At 43.0% G+C, this 22707-nt stretch overlaps 1 protein-coding gene across 1 annotated transcript in view; it reads left to right on the top strand.

Moving 5' to 3' along the window:
- The window catches only part of bves (blood vessel epicardial substance), a 46471-nt gene that overhangs the window by 5403 nt on the left and 18361 nt on the right, over nucleotides 1-22707 (top strand). The window contains exons 5-6 of the mRNA XM_052024083.1: nucleotides 6359-6467; nucleotides 8250-8417. Coding sequence (XP_051880043.1) covers nucleotides 6359-6467; nucleotides 8250-8417 — 277 coding nt within the window. The remainder of the gene's footprint in view (nucleotides 1-6358; nucleotides 6468-8249; nucleotides 8418-22707) is intronic.

The following is a 22707-nucleotide window of genomic DNA, read 5'->3' as shown; positions in this document are numbered from 1 at the left end:
AATGGGACTATATTATAGACCTCCCACTAGTGTGATTATCTGACATGAAGTGGGATTGAAGGTGATGAACATGATTAAGTGGTTTATGGAACACTACTTGCACTTCTCAGCGCTCAAAATAAAATAATTAAAGAGACTTTGTTTTCATTCATTTGCAAGGTTTGCAAATGTCTCCGCCCTGTCTCATTCTCTAAGAGGAGATCCAGTATGTAGTGGTTCCAGCTAGAGAGAGCATGATACTGGATCTCCTCTTAGGGAATGAGACAAGGCAGGTGACAGAAGTGTCTGTTGCGGAACATTTTGGATCTAGTGGTCATAATCCCATTAGTTTAAAGATAACTATGGAGTAGGATAGGACTGGTCCTTGGGTTGAGATTCTAAATTAGAGTAAGGCCAATTTTGATGGCAGATGTGGATTGCAATCGGCTGTTTTCTGGCAAAGATGCTTGGTAAGTGGCAGGTTTTCAAAAATGAAATATTGAGAGCCCAGAATATGTACGTTCCTGTTAGAATGAAAGGCAAGGCTAACAGGTTTAGGGAACCTTGGTTATCAAGGGATATTGAGGCCCTGGTAAAGGTAGTGAGGCACGGTAGTGTAGTGGTTAGGATAACACTATTACAGCACTAGCAACCTGGGTTCAATTCTGGCCACTGTCTGTAAGGAGTTTGTACGTTCTCCCCGTGTCTATGTGGGTTTCCTCCGGGTACTCCAGTTTCCTCCCACATTCCAAAGACATACGGGTTAGGAAGTAGTGGGCTTGCTGTGTTGGCACTGTAAGTGTGGCGACACTTGTGGGCTGCCCCCAGAACACTCTACGCAAAAGTGCATTTCACAGTGTGTTTCGATGTACATGTGACTTAATAAAGATATCTTAAGAAAAAGAAGGAGGTGCATATCAGGTACAGGCAGTTAGGATCAAATGAGGCACTTGAGGAGTATAAGAAATGCAGGAGAACACAAGAGAGAAATCAGGAGGGCAAAAAGAGGTTGTTCTGACAGACAGAGTGAAAGAGAATCCCAAGGGTTTCTATAGCTATATTAAGAGCAAAAGGGTAGCAAGGGACAAAATTGGTCCTCTTGAAGATCAATGTGGTCATCTATGCATGGAGCCAAAAGAGATGGGGGGGATCTTTTGATGGGAGAAATACTTAAGGGCAATCTGAAGGGGGACTACTTCACTCAGAGGGTGGTGCAAGTGTGGAACGGGCTGCCAGTGGAAGTGGTAGATGCGGGTACAATTGTAACATTTAAGAGAGATTTGGATGGTACGTGGATGGGAGGGGTTTGGAGGGATATGGTCCAGGTGCAGGAAGATGGGACTAGGCAAAAGATCAGGTCGGCATGGACTAGGTGAGTGCATTTGTGGATCCGGATTTACTCTGGAGACAGACACAGAGACTACAGAACTGAGGCAAAAGAGTAGTGAGGTCATTGGCCTTATCCAGATTACGGAAGAGGAGGTGCTGGATGTCTTGAGGCGAATAAAGGTGGAAAAATCCCCAGGGCCAGACAAGGTGTCCCTTCGGACCTTGTGGGAGACTAGTGCAGAAATTGCAGGAGCCCTGGCAGAGATATTTAAAATGTCCTTAGCCACAGGTGAGGTGCCAGAGTACTGGAGGGTAGCTAATGTTGTTCAAGAAAGGCTCTAAGAATAAGCCATGAAATTATGGGCTGATGAGCCTGATGTCAGTCATGGGTAAATTACTGGAAGGGACAGGGGATATAAGTATTTGGATTGACAGGGCCTGATTAGGGATAGTCAACATGCCTTTGTGTGTGGTAGGTCATGTCTAACAATCTTATAGAGTTCTTCGAGGAGGTTACCAAGAAGGTCATTGAGGGAAAAGTGGTGGGCGTTGTCTACATGGACTTTAGCAAGGCCTTTGACAAAGTCCTGCATGGGAGGCTGCTCCAGAAGGTTAATTCACTTGGCATTCGGGATGAGGTAGCCAATTAGATTCAACATTGGCTAAGCAGGAGAAACCAGAGAGTGGTAGTAGATGGTTATCTCTCTGACTAGAAGCCTGTGACTAGTGGTGTGCCACAGGGATCGGTGCTGGGTCCGTTGTTGTTTATCGTCTATATTAATGATTTAGAAGATAATGTGGGAAACTGGATCAACAAATTTGTGGATGACTCCAAGATTGAGGACGTAGTGGACAGCGAAGAAGGCTATCAAAGCTTGCAGTGTGATCTTGACCAGCATGAATGGGCTGAAAAATGGCAAATGGAATTTAATGCAGACAAGTGTGAAGTGATGCACTTTGGGAGGACAAACGAGGGTAAGTCTTGTACAGTGAATGGTAGGGCTCTGAGGTGTGCGGTAGAACAAAGGGGACATGGGAATACAGATCCATAGTTCTTTGAAAGTGCCGTCACAGGTAGATAGGGTTATAAAGAGAGCTTTTGGCACTTTGACCTTCATAAATCAGGGCATTGAGTACAGGAGTTGGGATGTTATGTTGAAGTTGGACAAGACATGGTGAGGCTGAATTTGGAGTATTGTGTGCAGTTCTGGTTACCTACCTACAGGAAAGATATTAAGTTTGAAAGAGTGCAGAGAAAATTTACAAGGATGTTGTCAGGACTTGAGGATCTTAGTTATAGGGAAACATTGCATAAGTTAGGACTTTATTCTCTGGAGTGCAGGAGAATGAGGGAAGATCTTACATATGCAAAATTATGAGGGGTATAGATTGGGTGAATGCATACAGGCTTTTTCCCCTAAGGTTGGGTGAGACTAGAACTAGAGGACATAGGTTTAGGGTGAAAGGTGAAATACTTAAGGGCAATCTGAGGGGGGACTACTTCACTCAGAGGGCGGTGCGAGTGTGGAACGGGCTGCCAGTAGAAGTGGTAGATGCGGGTACAATTGTAACATTTAAGAGAGATTTGGATGGTACATGGATGGGAGGGGTTTGGAGGGATATGGTACAGGTGCAGGAAGATGGGACTAGGCAGAAGATCAGGTTGGCATGGACTAGATGGGCCAAAGGGCGTGTTTCTGTGCTGTAGTACTCTACAACTCTATAACATGTCAGAGGGCTAGTTTATAATTGAAAATCTGAAATTCTACACCTTGTAAATTCTGACCTTCCTTGTTAGATCTTTCTGGAGGAATTTCTGCAAGGTGCAAAACAAGGCCAAATTACATAGGACGTAGAGCACAGAACCAGGCCAGTTGGCCCATTCATGTGCATTCCTGGCACAGCATAGTTTCACTGCCACAGCGTGAGACCAGGACATGCCACATCCACTCTTCACTGGCCCACCACTCCACCGAAAGCCACCACCCCTTGATTTCCAGCCCAGCCCCCTGACACTGCATCCACCTGAGTCCAAGCCCCTGACCTATCTGCCTAGCCTCCAACCCACTCCCCGATCCCACAGCACATCAGTATGGGAGGGAGTGGGTGGGCAAATGGGAAGGTGAAAAGATTCTGCTTAGTTTCTAGATGAATGGTAGGAGCAAATGACTTTGGTTGTTGATCTACACAGATTACTGAGAGCTTGTGCATGCTCACAAAAAGGAGTCAACAGAATTTTTGCTTCGATCTCTGTGGGTTTGGAATACAAAAATGAGGATATGATGCTTCAATTATTTAATACAGAGAAGCGGAATATTTCACGTAGTAAAATGTACAGTTTATCAATGGACTGCTGTAAGTTTCCTTGCAGAGGAATGGCTGTTATTTATAATCTTCTTGGCTTCATTCCAGTTCTCTGTTTTCCAGATTTGGGCAGAAAGCAAAGGGCAGACCAATTGAGGAGAATCTCCAGTACACTCATGAAAGAACGTGGGACATGATTTGTCTTCCTCATGCGTAATACAGAGAACCATGCAGGAAAGATGATCAATTCTTTGGTTGTTGCTGACTGCTGGCTGTATAGATGCCGAGTCAGATCACATTGGGATTACAGAACTCTGATTTGGGTGTCCAACCTTGAGAAAGCTGTATGAGTCTTGGGGGAACTACAGAGCAGACTTGGTACTGGAGCTGAAAAGTTTAATTTCAGAGGTCGAGGTTTGATTTCTGGAAACATTAAGACACAGAAACTTAGAGCAGGCTTATGCTGTCAGTCTTTGGGTCTGCTCCACCATTCAACATGATCATGACTGATCATCTACTTCCTGCCTTCTCCCCATCTCTTTTGATCCTATAGCATTAAGGAATATATCTATCTGTTTGAAAGAAGTAATGAGTTGGCGTCTACTGCCTGTTTGTAGCATAATCCAACTGAGATCTCTTGATGAAGGAATTTGGGGGTTTCCATGCAGAGAAACTATTTTCTCTGTTATGGGATTGCAGAAAAAGGCATAAACTTAAAATTAGAGCTTTTTCGGAGGAAGATTGGGAAGAGCTTTTAACAGCAGGGTAGTGCAAATTGGCAGCACATCCCTAGAAGGATGGAGCAATGAAAATATTCCAAAAGGGAACCAAAACAGTCAGTGATGGCTTATTTGATTTATGGGATAACCTCACACCTTATTCATTAAAGGCACGCGGGTGTCACTAACAATCCAGCATTAATTGTCTGACTCTAGTTGCCCCTGATAAGGTGGTGGTGATCCACTCTCTTGAATTGCAGTCTCTGATGAAGGTGCTTGCACAGTTATGTTGTATTGGGTTAGATCCAGCATTAAAGAAGGAATAGGGATGTATGTCCAAGTCAGCCTAGTGCGTGACTGGGAGGGGAACATGCGGATGCTGATGTTCCCATGATCCTGCTGCCCTTATTCTAGATGATGGACATAAGGGGCTGGCAAAGAAGCCATATCAAATTGCTGCATTGCATGCCACAGATGGTACACATTGTTGCAGTCAGAGTGTGCTAGTTCAAAGCTCAGAACTGTGGTTAACATTGAGGGGGATGGCAGTAGACTGTAGACAAGCAGGTTGAACATTGCAGGCAAGTGAGATTGAACTACGTAGTTATGCACCTTGGCACAAAGAAAGATAGAAAGTGAATGACACAGATCTTAAGGGTTGTGCAAGAACAGAGGGATGCTGGTGTATATGTGCATGGACCCTCAAAGGTAGAAGGGCAGGCAGAGAGGGAGTGGTTAGTGAAGCTCCTGGTATCCTGTGGTTCTTAAACAGAGGTGTGGAGTGCAAAAGCGGAGAAGTTACATTGAAACTGTATGAAGGCCATAGCTGGAATATTGCTTCCAATTCTGCTCACTCTATGAAGGATGTGGCAGTTTTAGAGAAGATGCAGAAAAGACTTCCTAGAAGGTTCCAGGGATGGTTTAGGAGCAGAGGAGAGAAAAGACCAAGAAGAATGGGAGGAATGCAGAAGAGAGAACAAGTGAGCAAAGGAAAGAGAGACCGGGCGACCTTGGAGAAGTGCAGGAGAGAGATGCCATGTGAACCTGGATGGTACGGAGGAGGGAGGGACCCGGGGAGCACAGGGGGAGATGGGAGAGACTGACAGGAGTATGAGTTGAGTGCAGGAGAGAGAAGTGCGGGGAGCTTGGGGTGAGTGAAGGTCTGCTGACCGGGTATAGCCTGACTGGTCACTCTAAACTTACCCACACTAGTGATGTGTAACATGAGGTATTACTTCTTTCACTGCCTTCTTAGGTTTTATCATAGTGGTATGATTGCACTACCACCAGTTTTATATTTAGCTAGTTGTTGTGTGGGTAAACTATTTGGTTGCCTGAAAAAAGGTTTGAAAACCACTGCTGTACAGGAGGGCTGACCTGGCCCAGTAGGGTACATGGCCTCATTCTGCACCAGAGAGCAATTCCATGGTGCTGGATGGGGAGCTTTGTGCTGGATGCTGTTGAGCAGCTTGAGTGCCGGAGCTTCATTCATCCAGGTTGTTGGAGAGCATTTTATCACACTCCTGATATACTTTAATACATGGTGTAAAAGCTTTGAGTATCAGTCAGCTGAGATTACCCAGTCTCTGACCTGTTCTTGTGACCGCTGCATTTATGTGGCTGGTCCAGTTAAATTTCTGTGGTGTCATTATCTCCAGGATGTTAGTGGTGGAAGACTTAGTGACGGTAATGCCATTGAATGGAAATGGTAAGATCCCACTTTTTTAGTTCTGCTGAAGGGTCAGGACCTGAAATGTTCACTTTGCTTCTCTTTTCACAGATGCTGTCTGTCCTCCTGAGTTTCCAGCATTTTCTGTTTCTATTTTTTTACAATAGTTCATTTAATGAAGTAAATAGGCCAGAGGACCATTTGAACAGTATAACTTTCCCTATATGTAAGCTAATGAAAGATTGAATTAACATTTCAGGACTGAGATTATTCCACCTGAAGTATGATGTGATTGCTCTTCTCCATTCAATAGGTTGTTCTCGGCCAATGTACTTAAAGCAATTCTTTGACTTGACAGGATGAAAGTTTCTTATCGTGGGCACTTCTTGCACAACATTTACCCCACTGCTTTCATCGACTCACCGGAATTCCGATCAACTCAGTTGAACAAAGGAGAAAAATTCCAGGTACAGCAGTAGCATTCACCATTTCAGGGTCTGCGTGGTTAGTGCATGTGAGGTGATTGAACTGAATAAAAAATAAGAACCTCATTGCTGAGGAATAGAAATATGGAGGTTGATGTTGAAGTGCTTAACGATTGTAAAGCACGGTTTGGCTTTGTTGTATGATACTAAGGAATTATACATGCGTGATGTGGAAATATATGGAGACACAAGAGACTGCAGATGCTGGAATCTGGAGCAACAAACAATATGCTGGACGAACTCAGCGGGTTGAGTAGCATCTGTGGAGGGGAAGGAACTGTTGAAGTTTTGGTTCCTGACGCAGGGTTAGGAATGCACCCAGCCGCATATGGAAATATATGCTTCATATGGATGTGTATGGAAGTATGAAATGAAAATAGAAAATATTGTTAACATACAGCAGGTCTGAAAGTATCTGTGGAGCAAAAAGCAAATTTAATAGTGGAGAAAAACAAAAGTTTTTTTTTCTCTCTTTCTGCTTAACCTATTGACTGTTTCCAGGATTTTCTGGAATTATGCTCCTTGGGCACTTATTTCTGTTACTTACTTTGTCAGTTTTCTAGAATCAAGCTATACACTAAATGTCACACACGTATAGTAAATACTAAATGTCAACCACGTCCGTGATTTCCTTATGAAATGCTTCTTAAAATTTATATTTTAATATTTTTTCTTCCTTTGATGAATCATCCCTCCCCCCAACAACTCTTTTCCTTTGCTCCTGCATCTAACTCTTATTCAAAAGAGCAGACATGCATTCTCAGCCCCCAGTCGTCTAACTCCCCTGCTAACCAGTGGCTCTCCTGATCCAGTTTATTCTCCTTCCCTGCACAGAGCCATAAGCTCTGGCTCAGTCTTGAACTCCCCAAGTGAGATGTGTTGTGTCATTCTTTAAATCCTCTGTTCCACCCAGAATAGAAGGATTTTAACCAAGTGTATACTTGCATAACCTCAAAGCCATCGGGAAAACAGCAAAAATTAACCCTTTGAATTGGTTGCATGTTGCACTGCATAAATTTAGAGCAGTTAAGTCGTAAGGAAGAACAAAGCCGCAGCATATAAAACTCCACCTTTTAAATAGATGTTAATGTTGTTAATCCTTGGAGTAATCAGTTCTCTTGTGATTACAGAAGAAGGTGAATTGACTATGTGGTTTCGTATTGCTTTATTGGCGAAAAGTTACAATTCTAATTTTAAAGGCTAGTGGAAATGTTGTTTTCATTCATGAATAAACAGTTGCAGACCTCCTGCAACGTTGTTTTATTTCTTTGTATGTTTTATTCTATTCAGATGGCCAAACAACATGATCCCAGGGCACCACTGTTGTGAAATCAGGGAGGGGCTTTCGATGACTTAAGGTTTAATTATTTTTCCCCATGTGGGTGTATTTGGTCTCCACCTGACACATCCCATGGTACACAGACCATGTTGGAAATTGCATGTAGAGAAATGGAAAACAATGAGCAGGCTCTCTGCATTCGGTATTTACAATACTGGTCAGGTTGCATGGTTCTCTCAGTTTCAGAACAGAATTCTGATCACCTCAGATATGTGCTGGGACTTCCTCCTGGATTAGCATCAAAGACTTGTGCTTTAAATTATTATTAGCAATGCATCTTAGTTGGTGGATTCAATCATTACTGTGCACTGGGACTGAACTAATGTATGTTTACAGATTAATGTGAGATTAAGATAGTCTTTTCTACGTATCCAACACTGTGCTGGACAGTAATAATGTTTCTCATCAATGTCCATTTTTCTCAGGTAACTATAGTGGCTGAAGATAACTGCAAGTTTCTGTGCTGGTCCAGGGAGAGGCTGACTTTCTTTCTGGAGACCGAGTCATTTCTTCAGGAAGTATTTAAGTACCTAATAGGCAAAGATATCACAAACAAGCTGTATTCCTTGAATGATCCAACATTAACTGACAAAGTAGGTACTGGTCTTGTGTGTTTGAATATGTAAAATTCCCATGAAACTGAATGCATTAAAGATACCCAGTTCTGAAATATTTTGCATGAAACATGTACAGTATATTATGAATATTTAAAATACCCTCTAATATATCATAAATATTCACTAATCACCCATGATGTTGCACATTTTGAGTCCTCATTAAAACATATAATTTAAATTATAGTTAATATGTAGAATATGTGACAGTAAGAACCATAGAACCATAGAAAACTACAGCACAGAAAACAGGCCATTTGGCCCTTCTAGTCTGTGCCAAAACGTTATTCTGCCAGTCCCATTTACCTGCCCCCAGCCCATACCCCTCCAGACCTCTCTCTTCCATGTATCTATCCAATTTACTCTTAAAAGTTAAGAGCGAGCCCGCATTTACCACATCAGATGGCAGCCTGTTCCACACTTCCACCACTCTTTGAGTGAAGAAGTTCCCTCTAATGTTCCCCCTAAACCTTTCCCCTTTCACCCTACAGCCATGTCCTCTTGTACTTATCTCTCCTTTGGGTTTACCTTCACATTATCTGCCAAAGCAGCCTCATGTCTTCTTTTTGCCTTCCTGATTTCCTTTTTTAGTATTTTCTTACATTTCTTATATTCTTCAAGTACCTCATCCGTTCCTAGTTGCCTATACCTGCTATACACCTCTCTTTTTCTTAACCAGATCGCCAATATCCCTTGAAAACCAAGGTTCCCTATGCTTGTTACCCTTGCCTTTAATCCTGACAGGAACATACAAACTCTGCACTCTCAAAATTTTGTCTTTGAAGGCTTTCCATTTACTGAGCACATCCTTGCCAGAAAATAACTTATCCCAATCCACCCTACCTAGATCCTTTCTCATTTCCACAAAATTGGCCTTTCTCCAATTTAGGACCTCCACTCGAGGACCAGACCTGTCCTTATCCATAATTATCTTGAAACTAATTGCACTATGGTCACTGGACCCAAAATGCTCACCTACACATACTTCTGTCACCTGACCTGCCTGGTTCCCTAATAGGAGATCAAGTATTGCATTCTCTCTCATTGGTACCTCTATATATTGATTTAGAAAACTTTCCTGAACACATTTGACAAGTTCCAAGCCATCCAACCCTTTCGCAGTGTGGGAGTCCCAGTCAATATGTGGAAAGTTAAAATCCCCTACTATTACAACATTCTGCTTCTTACATCAGTCTGCTATCTCCCTACAGATTTGTTCCTCCAATTCTCTCTGACTATTGGGCGGTCTATAATACAACCCTATTAGTGTGGCCACACCTTTCCTGTTCCTCAGCTCCACCCATATGGCCTCTGTAGACGAGCCCTCCGGGTTGTCCTGTCTACGCACAACCGTGATCTGTTCCCTGACCAGTAATGCCACTCCTCCCCCTTTCATCCCTCCCCCTCTATCATGCCTGAAACAACGGAAGCCCAGAACATTAAGCTGCCAGTCCTGCTCCTCCTTCAACCATGTCTCACTAATAGCAATAACATCGTAATCCCACGTGCCAATCCACGCCCTAAGCTCATCCGCCTTACCTACAATACTCCTTGCATTGAAATAGATGCACCTGAGAACATTACTGTTTGTACAAACCTTTGATTTCTGTCCATACCTGCAGACCTCGCATGATCATTTTCCCCCTCACTTTCTTCTCTAACACTCTGGTTCCCCTCCCCCAGCAAATCTAGTTTAAACCCACCGGAGCAGCACTAGTAAACCTACCCGCAAGTATGTTAGTCCCCTTCCAGTTCAGGTGTAAACCGTCCCTTCGGAACGGATCCCACCTTCCCTGGAACAAAGCCCAATTATCCAGAAACCTGAAGCCCTCCCTCCTGCACCAACTCCTTAGCCACGTATTTAGCTGCACGATCCTCCTATTTCTAGCCTCACTAGCACGTGGCACTGGTAGCAATCCTGAGATTGCAACCTTGGAGGTCCTGTCCTTCAACTTTGCACCTAATTCCCTAAACTCCCTTTGCAGGACCTCCTCCTTCCTATCCACGTCATTGGTCCCAACATGGACCACGACATCTGGCTGCTCACCCTCCCTCCTGAGAATATCAAGAACTCGATCTGAGATATCACGGACCCTGGCACCAGGGAGGCAACAGACCATCCGGGATTCTCGATCTCTCCCACAGAATCTCCTATCTGTCCCCCTAACTATTGAATCCCCAATCACTACTGCTCTCCTCTTTACCCTCCCTCCTAGCTGAGATGAGGGTCCCGCCTCAGTGCCAGAGACTTGACCACTACATCTTGTCCCCGGTAGGTCGTCCCCACCAGCAGTATCCAGAATGGTATACTTATTGTTAATGGGAACGGCCACAGGGGTGCACTGCTCCTTCTGTCTAATCCCCTTCCCCTTCCTAACAGTCACCCAGCTACCTGCCTCCTGACTTTTAGGTATAACTATCTCCCTGAAACTCCTATCTATGTCTGCCTCTACCTCCCAAATGATCCGAAGTTCACCAAGCTCCAGCTCCCTAACACGGTTTGCCAGGAGCTGCAGCTGGATGCACCTTTTACAGGTGTAATCATCAGGGACAAGCGTGCTGTCCCTGACTTCCCACATACTGCATTCGGAGCACACAACTGCCCTAGCTGCTGCCTTCATTACCCAATCCGACTTTATTTAACTTAAAGGAACTTACCGGCCTTACCTCTCAGGGTGCTAGCTCTTCCTCAGCCTCTGCTCGCCGAAGCCTCTTGAGCCAAAGCCTCAAGACTCCACTCCTACCTTGAGCCACTCACACACTGGCCACTCCTCACTTGCCGCTCCTCTTAGTTACCCCTCCTGGTATTCTACTTAAATATTTATCACATAACAGGTAACCTTATCTTTGCCTACCTATTAGCTACTCACCTGCCTTACCCCTTTACGCCAAAGCCCTTTGAGCCAAAGCCCAGAACACTCTGCTCCCATTGACTCCGCTGCCCACTGTATAGGCGCTTGGCTTTTTAAACTGCCCACACCGTGCCTGCACAGTCCAGCCCCCACTCGACCACTAAAAACTTTTAAAACACTTATAAAAATACTAACCCTAGTAAATTATAACCCTTTTAAAAACTAAGCCTTATACTTAAAACTTAATAAAAAGAAAAACTTATCTGCTCCGAAGTCCTCCGAAGCGAAGCCCACGAAGCCTGTGAAGTAGTAAAATGTGGCTTTAATATATTAATCTTTTCATCAATCCAGGTTTCAGTGTTGTTTCTGTTTTATTTATCTTTCTTGAAGTAATAAGGTTTCCTTTGGTGTCACATCCTTTGTGGAATCTTGTCTGGTCTTCATGTGTAAGTTTAAATATGAAGTGATACAGTTGTTTCTGCTACGTTAGGGCAAGTTTCAGATCGCGCCCGATGATTACCATGCATCACCCTGAGTTGGGATGGCAATGGATAAAAGCATCCACTGAGTTTTGTTTTTTCTTACAATAACCAAGTAATGATAACATTTATAATAACACTCAGAATGCTTCCCCATCTAAGAACAGCATAAACTCCATGGGCTCTATGGGCCCATGGTTTATAGATGAACCTAATCAAAGTTTATCAAAAGCCAGCTTGTTGAAATCTGCCTGCTGCACATTTTTGTCAATGAATTCCATGCATGTCTATATGATATGCATTACAAATCCTCCCCAGCTTATGGATGCCTGACATATGTACAGCCTGTACCTATGAGGAAGCATATGAGAGACCGGTGGGATGGATTTGCCAGCTGCTGTGTGGCTGCTGGCATCTTCTGCTATGTGGGAACTCATCCATGGCTGCATTTCTGATGTGCAAATTGTTTTGCTTATGAACAGTTCACAGGAACGGAACCCTGTTGTAACCTGGGGAGAACCTTGATTATATTTATTTACAAATTGGATGTTTCCAAACCAGCAATATTAAAGGCTCAAGAACTTCACAACTTTCAGGATTGATTGCTGGTGATGAATTTCTGTGTAGATATGACTAGTCATAAAAGTATTGATTTTGAATGTTTTATTTGTTCTCCTAACCCAAGTATATTCTGCAACCTAAGGGAATAGACTCAGAATTATATCACGGGCTTTGTGATCATTTTCTAAGAGGCACCTACTGTTGGAGCACTACTTTAAAATTAAACAACCTGAATATTAATTAGGTTGATTGGGCATTTAATCCTTCAAAGAAAATGATTAAAAGATTGAAAATTCTCTGATTTCCTGATACATTATGACTAATTAGCCACAGTCTGCAGTTGCTATTGTTGTTCACTCTAGCTTTGTGCATTCCAGCCTCGTGCACATCGTTGAATATTTGTTGACAAACTGTTGGGTGCATCATGCATTTCACTTGTGTAGAAGGTTTAGATAAAGGACTTATTGTGAACAGTGAAAGGGCTCTTTGATGGATTTAGATAGCAAATAAGCCTTAAGAAAGTTCAAGGACATTAGGTGAAAGTTGAGAGTTTTTAAAAAAGTATTCATTTCTTCAGGATGCAAATGTTGCTGGCAAGGCTGGCATTTATTGCCCATCCCTAATTACCCTTGAGAAGGTGGTGAGGAGTGGCCTACCTCAACTGTCATGAGGGTATTCCCACAATGATATTGGACAGGGAGTTCCAGGATTTAACCCCATGAGATGAAGGAAACGTGGAGGGGAACCCACAGGTGGTTGTTTTCCAGTGCACCTGGAGCCCTTATCCTCCTCGGCTATAGAATTTGCAGTTTTGGGAGGTGCCATGTGAGTGCATATCGTAAATGTTACACATTAACCATTGTGTGCCGGGGGTGGAGGGAATGATTAATTAGTGGTGGATAGGGTGCTAATCAAACAGGCTGCTTTGTCCTGGATGATACTGAGCTGCTTGAGTATCGTCGGAGCTGCAGTTATCACGCTCCTGACGTGTGCCTTGGAGATGACAGCAAGGCTTTGGAATGTCAGCAAGGAAGTCACTCACCACAGAATACCCAGTCCCTGACCTGTTCTTGTAGCCACAATATTTATGTTGTTGATCCTGTTGAGTTCTGGTCGATGGTGACCCCCACGGTATTGATGGTGGGGAATGGACAATGGGAATGCCATTAAATGTCGAGGGCAGACCCTCTCGTTAGAAATGGTCATTGCCTGGCTGTGCCTGTACATTGCCTAGGTTTTGCTGTATGCAGACAAGGACTACTTCATTTGCGAAGGAGTCACAATGATCAGCAAACAGCCGCACTTTTGACCTTATAACGGAAGGTGAAGCAGCTGATGATGATTAGTCCTAGGATACTGAAGAACTTCTGTACTGATGTCCTGGACTGGGATGACTGACCTCCAGCTACCTCACCTATTTTCCTTTTTGCATCCATCAGAGTGTTTTCCCTCTCTTGCTCATTGGCTTCAGTTTTTCCAGAGCTCCTCGTCAAATGCTGTAACTCTCACCTCACCTTGGGAATCCAGCTGTGTTTGGACCAAAGCTTTGACATGGTCTAGAGCCAAGTGTTTTGGCAAAACTCAACCTGGGCATCAGTGAGCAGGTTACTGTTGAGTAAGTGCTGCTTGATAGCACTGTTCACACACCTCCCATCACCCTGTTGCTGATCAGCGTAGACTGATTGGGCAGTAATTAGCTGGATTGGATTTGTCCTGCTTTTTGCAAACAGGACATACCTAGCAATTTTTCACATACGCAGTATTACAACTGTAATAGAACTGCCTGAGGTTCGGCTCATTGTGCAGCTAGCATTTCATTCCTCGCATATCTCGTCTACTTCAGTTAGAACTGGCAGTGAAATGGAATCGAAAATATTGCAACATAATTATCAAATCCTGGCAATTAATGGGGAGAATGCCATTGAATTATTTTACAATGGCGTTTGCAAGAGTAGTACTCCACGATATGTTATGATTGTCATCTTTGTATCTCAGTAATGAATGGAGATTGTTAGATTAACAGGTTTTTATTTTGTTGAAATGGAATTGGCTGATTACAGTGGAAATATTTGAATATTGCACACAGTTCATTATTTCTTGCCCAGATATTTTGGCATTTATCTGCATAAGCAATTCTCCAATTAGCAAATTAATTTTCACATTGCATCCCTTCTGTAATTAGTTTATAGTTCAGTAATTAGAAATATTCAGACCATAGATTACCACTGCTCCCTGTAAGGACTCCATTTTCCCAGTTTCTCCATCTAAAGATAATACCTTCTTCATTGGTACTTTCAAGTTGTCTTTCTCCTGAACCTCAGTTTCTCCTCCTCATAGTTACACTGCACTTCTGCTCTTGCCCCTTTCTCAACCAGAGCACCGGTTGGGTTCCCCTTGTTGTCACCTCCCAGCCCTTCACATCCAACATTTCTGCCAGTTTTCACATGAGCCCTGGTCATAGCTTCCATTCCCTTCCCAAAGGGGCCATTCCCTCTGATTCCCTGCTTTGCTCTTTCATCTCCATCAACCACTCCTATTAGCAAACCACCTTCCAAGGCACCCACCGTAGAGGCAACACCTGTGCTTTCACCATCCAGGGACCCAAACATTCTGTTCAAGTGAAGCAGCTTGAACATCTTCCAGTCTTGTGTACAGCATTCGGTGCTCACAATGTAGTCTCCTCTATATTGGAGACACCAAAGGAAAACTAGCTGACTACTTTGTAGTACATCTCTGTCCAGTCCACAAGTTTGACTCTGAGCATCTAGTTGCCTTAACTTTAAATTTTTGTTCCACTTTCATTCTGATCTTTCTGCCTTTGGCCTCATACAGTGTTCCAATAAAACCCAATGAAAGCTTAAAGAGCAGCTTGTCTTCCAAGTAGTTATGTGATGGCCCTTAGCACTCAACTCTGAATTCAACAACAGATTTCCAGTCTTTCCAGTTTGTTCTAGAACAGAAAAGGTCACTAAGCTGCAATGTAGCTTCATTTTACTCTCTCCACAGATGCTGCCTGACCTGTAGGGTATTCCCAGAATTGTTTTATTTCAGATCTGCAGTGTTTCATATCTCTTAGTTCCTACATTTTTTCTTCTTTTACATTCAGCTCTTTCTATTTACATTTCCTCCTGACAGATCTGCAATAAACACCTTCACCACCCTCTCTCTGTGGCACCAGGTGTGGCACTTGGTCTCCCTCCCATCACAGATATTCCCTTTGTTCACTTCTTGTACCACCCTCTCTCTGCCAAATACCTTTGGTTTTGAACCTTTTTGTTAATAATATTTCTCTCCTCAGATGCTGTCTGAACTGCTAAGTATTTTCAGCATTTTCTGTTTTTATTTATGTTAAATTACTGTTAACTCTGTACAGTCCAATCAGAGCAATGGAAATATAGCAGTGGAAACAAGCCTTTAAGAACTAGTGAGTAACTGTAGTAAGTAACAACATTGATGGGGGAAAAAAAAGGTTAAGAAATTTACATAAGAATTGAAGAGTTAGCTTTCACCAACATCACTCCCCCTGTCCCAGTGATGCTTTTGTTAGGCCACATAGACTAGGTCTGTGTTCATCAAATAGGCAGCACAGGATTGTAATTGTAACTGTGAGTGAATGTGAAAAAGGTTGGAGGCTCAGCTTTAATTCCCTTACAGTGGGCAGTTCCCAGGCTCAAAGTGGAGATTGAATAATGAGGAATTGATGACATGGGTGGAACTGTACACTAGTGGGGTGAAGAGAAGCTAATGACTAGGTGCCAGTCAGTGGAGCACTGATAAAGTGAATATTTAAAGACTATGAAAATATTGAGGCTGAAGTGAAAACTGATTCTGTAATGTATGTTAATACAGCAGCATAGTTTTGTGTTTTGGAAAGATCTTGCAGGGTTTTTTTATTATCAATAGTGGGATTTTATTTCAGGAATTCCAGTCCAGAATTTCCTCAAACCAGCTCTCCCACCACACCTGGGCAGCAGAAATTCCACACACAAATGTTATGGCAATTGAGTGGGAAAACTACAGACTAACATTTCACCAAAATTCTGCATCACCTTGAGTGTTGTTGAGTAAATGCAGTTACTGGTATAACATATTTTACTTGCTGTGTTTTATATTTTAGCCCTTTCAATGTCTCACAACTATTTTCTAAGGACAACAATGAGCAGTGATCTCATTGAAATGTACAAAATTCTTATGGGGCTTTACAATGTATATGCTACACTGAATGGGTAGTCCAAGGGTCAGACTCAAAATAAAGGGTTGGTGATTGCAGACAGGTGAGAAAAACTTAAGTCAAAAATATGCTGAAAATTTGAAATAAAAACAGAAAATCTTGGAATTGTGCAGCAGGTCAGGCAGCAACTGTAGAAAGATAAATAGTTAATGTTTCAGGTCCAAGATATTTCATCAGAACTGTGAAAGAAAGAAAACAAGTTAGTTTTCTGTAGTAGAGAAGGCAGGAGAGGAAGGGGTAGAACAAAGGGAATATCCCTAATATGATTAAACTGGCAGTTAGAGTTGCAGTTAGGATCAGATCATGCTTCTTTTATTGTGTAATGTTTTGCTAATAGCAAGGCTGTGGAACATGCCCAGCAGAGCAGACTATGCTAATAGCACATAGAACAGTACAGCACTGGACAGGCCATTCAGCCCACAATGTTGTGCTGATCTTGATACCAATTTATACTAAATGTCCATCATCTATATTCTTCCATTCCCTTCATTTGTGTCTATCTAAAAGCCTCTAACTCCACCAAACTACCTGATTCCACTACACCACCTAGTAACCCAGTCCAGGCAGCTACCATTCGCTGTGTTAAAAAACTTGCCCCTCATGTCACCTTTAAACTTTTGCCCTCTAAACTTAAAAGCAAATATCAAACTCTGGTGTTTGATATTTCTACCCTGAGGAACAAATTCTGACTGTCTACCCTATCTCCATCTAATTTAAAAAACCTCTATCAGGTCTCCCCTCTTGGATGCTCTATGGAGCACAACCCAAGTTTGTTCAACTTTTCCTTGTAGCTTGTAATCCAGGCATCATCTGTCATGGATTAAACAGATTCGAGATTGACCAGTAAATGTAGAAGATTCTTCAGTTTATTTGCAAACAAGAGCTGTGACACCCAGAGAACTAGTCACTGAATGCCCCTGAACAAAGGTTTACAGCTCTTTTTATGGCCCCTTCTTAATCCAGTTGGCGTAGTCAATCATGTCAGTTTCAGTAGCAGTGATATCTAGTTACAGACCGTTGTTCCTCAACTCTCTGCAGTCTTGCACAATTATCTTTGTCAGCCTTTCTCTAATCTAATCACAACATGCTTGTACCTTGCTACAGTTATCTTCCAGTCTAATTACTACATGCCTAGTTCTAACATCAGTACCAGGCACTGCTCTAATTACAATGTACCTTTCCTACCCTAATTACAACATACTCTAATTATTTCTGCAATTCAGACATTGGTACCAGGCACAGGGTCACACTTAGGTAGTCATGCTTGGTCACCCATGAGTTATCTGACCCTTCCTGCATGCAGGCTTTCCCTTCGATGAAGGAGCCAGTGCCATTTTAGGCACAGAACAGATTATAAACAAACATGTGTGCAGCCTCTATTTTCTGTATATTCTATATTCCCCCCTTTGAGACCCAAGTCTCACAGAGGGAATTCAAAGGGCACGACACCTAAAGACTAAAGCCAATCATCCAAAAAATGGGTATAATGTACTCTTTGTGCACAGGCCCCATGAATTCACTATTTGCTGAGTCAGAGGGCCAAAAACCTGTCCCTCTATAATGGAGATGGGGAAAAAGACAGAGGCCCTCACAGACTACTTCAACATAAGCATAGTTATTTTCTACCACGCTATCATTATTTGACACATCGCTGCGACTCAAATCATAGAAGTATATTGTTGTGACTTTCTTCTTCGGGGGGCGGGGGGTGGTGTGGTTGTCTCAGCCAGTGCCAGAAGCATCGGAAACTGTTTCGCCGTGGCCTGCACTAAAAGGGACTTAAAGCATGGAAGGAAACAGCACAACACAATTGTAAAAAGCAGCAGCACAATACCCACAACCATTGCAGTTTTGGTTAGCCAGGCCCTCCAACAGCCTAATTTACTCTCCAACCAATCAAAGAACTGATGTCCAAACCCCACATTCTGTCTGATCTCTTTTCTCAAATTCCTTAATTTATCCATCAGCTTAGCAAAAGATCCTTCTGGGCTAATGTTATTTGGTATAAAGGTACAACAATGTTCTCCAAACAGTACACAGACACCTCTTTTTTCTGCCAGTAACCAGTCTAATGCTTGTCTGTTTTGCCATGCCATTTTGCTGGTTGTGTCTGATTGCTCCCCTAATGCAGAGAGGGCATCAGTGTAATTGATAATTGCTGTTGATTATAATAAATATAATTTATCCATTGTGTTTTTACTGACCCCAAAAGCAGGGATTATTGATTCCCATCCAGCCACAATCTCATTCCTTGCCTTAAAGGCATTGGGGATACCCCTAGGCTGACCTATACTATCAATGCGAATTGCCGGGTCAGGGGTGTATTCTCTTACTATGTTGTAACGTCTGTTGTGGTGGTGTGTCCAGTTCTATACTCAGGGATAAAGCAAGCAGCTGCAATAGCATAACATGCATCACTCTGGCTCTCAGATACCTTTAACACATGTCCTGATTACACTCGGGCACTGCTACGTGCATTGTGCCAGATGCTGTTTTTGCCACTGTGTGCAGGTGGAGGAATTATATGGCATTATAGGAATTATATGGTGTATTGGTCTCACCCTGGCACAAAGGTAGCAGCTTGTTCTGGTCATCATTGCTGCTGTATAATTTGCCCATTGGTACCAATAATTAGTGAGTGTCTGCAGCCATGTTAAGGAAGTAAATGTTGCACTTCTTTTAGCCCTCCCTCTTTGGTCTTGCAAAGCCCTGGTATTACCATGCTAACTCTGCCAAATTGATGGTTTCCCAATCTGCACAGGAGTTGACAATCTCATTATCACAGGCATTGGGACCAGTTGGCCCCAGATCATCCCCATCCCCACTGTCTGGAGAAGGGTTATGCTCCACAGACTCAGCACGGTCATTCTCAAAACTGTCAGTGTGTCTGAAAATCTCACTTACTAGCTGGTCATAGTCTTGTGGCGGGGTAGTGATTCTATGCTTTTCCTGCTCGTCTTCCACTACCCTTTCCTCACTCACTCACCGCGGGCTCAACACCAGCCTGTACCTGTGGACAATCCTTCCACTTGAACTGCAGTGGGTGATACCTTGGCTACCGGATAGGGCCCTTCCCTTCTTAGCTTGTTCCACTTTCTTCGGAATGCCCTCTCATAAACCTGGAGACCAGGTTTATCAGGTCCTTCTTCCCGATCTGTCTTTAGCTCCTTTTGTTTTTCCTGCGCATAGATTTGTGTATCATAGTTAGTTGTTGCATGTACTGTTTTAATTCCATTTCTAGTTGTTCCAAACTAGGTCCTTTATATGGGCCTCTCCATCTAGGCACTGGCATGAGTCTGCCAGTGAGTAGCTCATGTGGCGTCAAGCACGTTATATGATTAGTCTGCATGCGATAGCTCATCAGCGCTAATGGCAGGGCATCAACCCAGTTAAGCTTAGTGCTTGCACAGATTTTATTCAGTTCAGCTTTCAAGATCCCATTAATTCTTTCCACCATACCCTGGTGATGATATACGCATCCAAATCTGTTATATCCTCAGAGCTTGCAACACCAATTTTACCACTTTTTGGATAAAGGCTGACCCATTGTCGGAACTGATCTGAAGGTATTCCAAATCTTGGAATTACTTCATTCTTCAAAAATTTCACTACAGTTCCTGCTCCTAAGTCTTAGAGGGCACTGCCTAAATCTACTACTAAATCTATCAATCACCAGCATACATCTCTTTCCTCTTACTGCCTTTATCATATCCATATAGTCAATCACTAAATGTTTGAATGGTCCTTCGGGTACAGGTGTATGACCTATAGGAGTCAATTCCTTTCCTAATGTTGTTTTGTGCACACACCTCACATTGCAACAAGATGTGATCTACCAAAGCCTGTAAGTAGGGTGACCAGAATCCATCTTCTTTTAATCTTTCTCATCACTTCCCCCCTTGCACAATGGTCTAGCCCATGTGCCTCTGAAATGAGGGTAGTCGACAAGGGGGTGGGTGCTATCAACAAACTGTCATCTGTGCTCCATAAGCCTTCCTGGTTCCGCTTGGCTCTTCGTCTCCACATTGTTTGTTCTGCTTGAGTTGCCTTACCTTGTATTTCAATTATGTCCTCCGTTACAGGTTCTGGACTCAGACTCACCTGAGATGCAATAACAGCCAAACAACATCCAGAGGCTTTCCTGGCTGCTTCATCTACAGCCTGATTTCCCTTTGTCACCATGTCATTTCCCTTCTTATGCACCAGGCACTTCATAATAGCCAATGTTCTAGGTTTCATCATCACTGTTATTAAATCTAGAATTTGCTGACAATGCTGTATAGGGTCTCCATTGCTTTTCTTGAAACCTGTTTCCATACTGCTCCAAACAAATGACATACTCCATGAGCATATGCTGAATCTGTATAGATGTCAACTTTCTCACCGTCCATTATCTCACATGCTGCTTTCAGAGCCTTAATTGGGCTGAACAGGGTTGTGGACAAGCTTTCAACCTAATTGTTTTAAACAGACTGATCCTGTTGCACCACCAAGAACCCTGCGTGGTTCCCGTCGTGGTCCCTGTAACAGGAGCCATCCACAAACAAAATCTTTTTATTTACATCATCCAATGGCTCTGACTGTAAGTCCACTCTTAATTTGGCAAATATCATCATTTCCCTCACACACTCATGGGGTTCTCCTTCATAACCCAGTGGAACATAATCAGCTATGTTACCTGTGGTACACCTTTGTATAGTTATGTCTGGGAATGTCAATAACATCTGAAACACAACTATCCTGGCTGGTGTCAGTACAAACTTCCCTTTTTCCAATAATTCTGCTACCTGATGGGTGTACAGAATTACAGGATAACCCATGGTCACAGATGATGCTTTTTCATAAGCATAGTGCAATGCTACCAGTCCCTGGTAACAAGGCAGATATCCCTGGGCCACCTCATCCAGTCTTGCACTATAATATGCTATTGGCTGTTTTGTTCTCCCTATGCCTGTTTCCTGTGTCAGTACTGCTGCAGCATAACCTTCTTGTCTGTTAGACAGATGAAAGACCTTTTCATAATCAGGCAAAGTTAGTGCTGGGGCTGACTGCAATTCCTGTTTAAGAGTGTTAAAAGCTATTTCTGCCTCCTCATTCCACTGCAGAACACCCTTCAGGTCTTTATGTCCAGCTTCCTCCTTCATTTTCCTCAATGGTGCCACAATTTCAGCATACTCTCCAATCCAGTCCAAACTGTATCCTGCCATTTCCAAAAATGTTGTCATCTGTCCTACTTTGAGGTTTAGGAGCCTTAGTTATTGCTGCCATTTGATCCAGCACAATCGACTTTGCTCCCTTAGATATTAATCTACCCAAATATTCTACTTGCCACTTACAAAATTGCAGTTTTCTGGATACCTTATGACCTCCATGTGCCAATCTTTCCAATAAGGCCAAGGTATCCCGCTCACACTGTTCCTCGCTTTCAGAGCAAACTAACAAATCTACATACTGTATCAGTGTACTTTCCAATGGTATACCCTCTAGGTCTGCCTTCAATACCTGGTTAAAAATATGCAGTGAACGCTTAAATCCCTGCAGCATCCTAGCATAAGTATACTGGTTACCTCTAAGTGAAAGCAAACAAATACTGACACTGCTTTGCCAGGGGAATGCTGAAAAAAGCCAAACAAATCAATTACTGAAAAACAAACTGCCTCTGGTAGAACATTAGTCAACAGCATGTGTGGGTTTGGAACTACAGCTGGCCAATCTTCCAGTACCTCATTCACTGCTCACAAATCATGTACCGATCTCCATTTGGACTTACCTGCTTTCAGGACTGGTAACAGTGGAGTACTACAGGGGCTACTCGTCGTCTCAAGCATTCCTACCTCAAGCAATCCCTGTATTAGCGCTATTCCTTCTTCTGCTTCTAGTTTCAGGGGATACTGCAGTCTCAAGTGGAATTGCTCCCTGTTTTAATTTTATTTCTACTGGGCTTGCTGATCTTAGTCTTCCTACATCTGTATCGTGTTTGACCATAAATGGCTGGCAGTGCCTCCAGCCTTTTATCCTTCTGCTGGCCCTCTTCTACTAGCAATGTCATACGCCATTGAGGAGCTACTTCGATCTCCTTGGGACTTACTACCATTTCTATATGTACTACTATGTTAATATAGTTATTGTCCCCAGACTTCCAGACC

Source organism: Pristis pectinata, chromosome 10 (assembly GCF_009764475.1).
Source record: "Pristis pectinata isolate sPriPec2 chromosome 10, sPriPec2.1.pri, whole genome shotgun sequence".
Taxonomy (NCBI): Eukaryota; Metazoa; Chordata; class Chondrichthyes; order Rhinopristiformes; family Pristidae; genus Pristis; species Pristis pectinata.
Note: the sequence above shows the minus strand (reverse complement) of the source record. Positions and strands in the feature narration are given on the sequence as shown.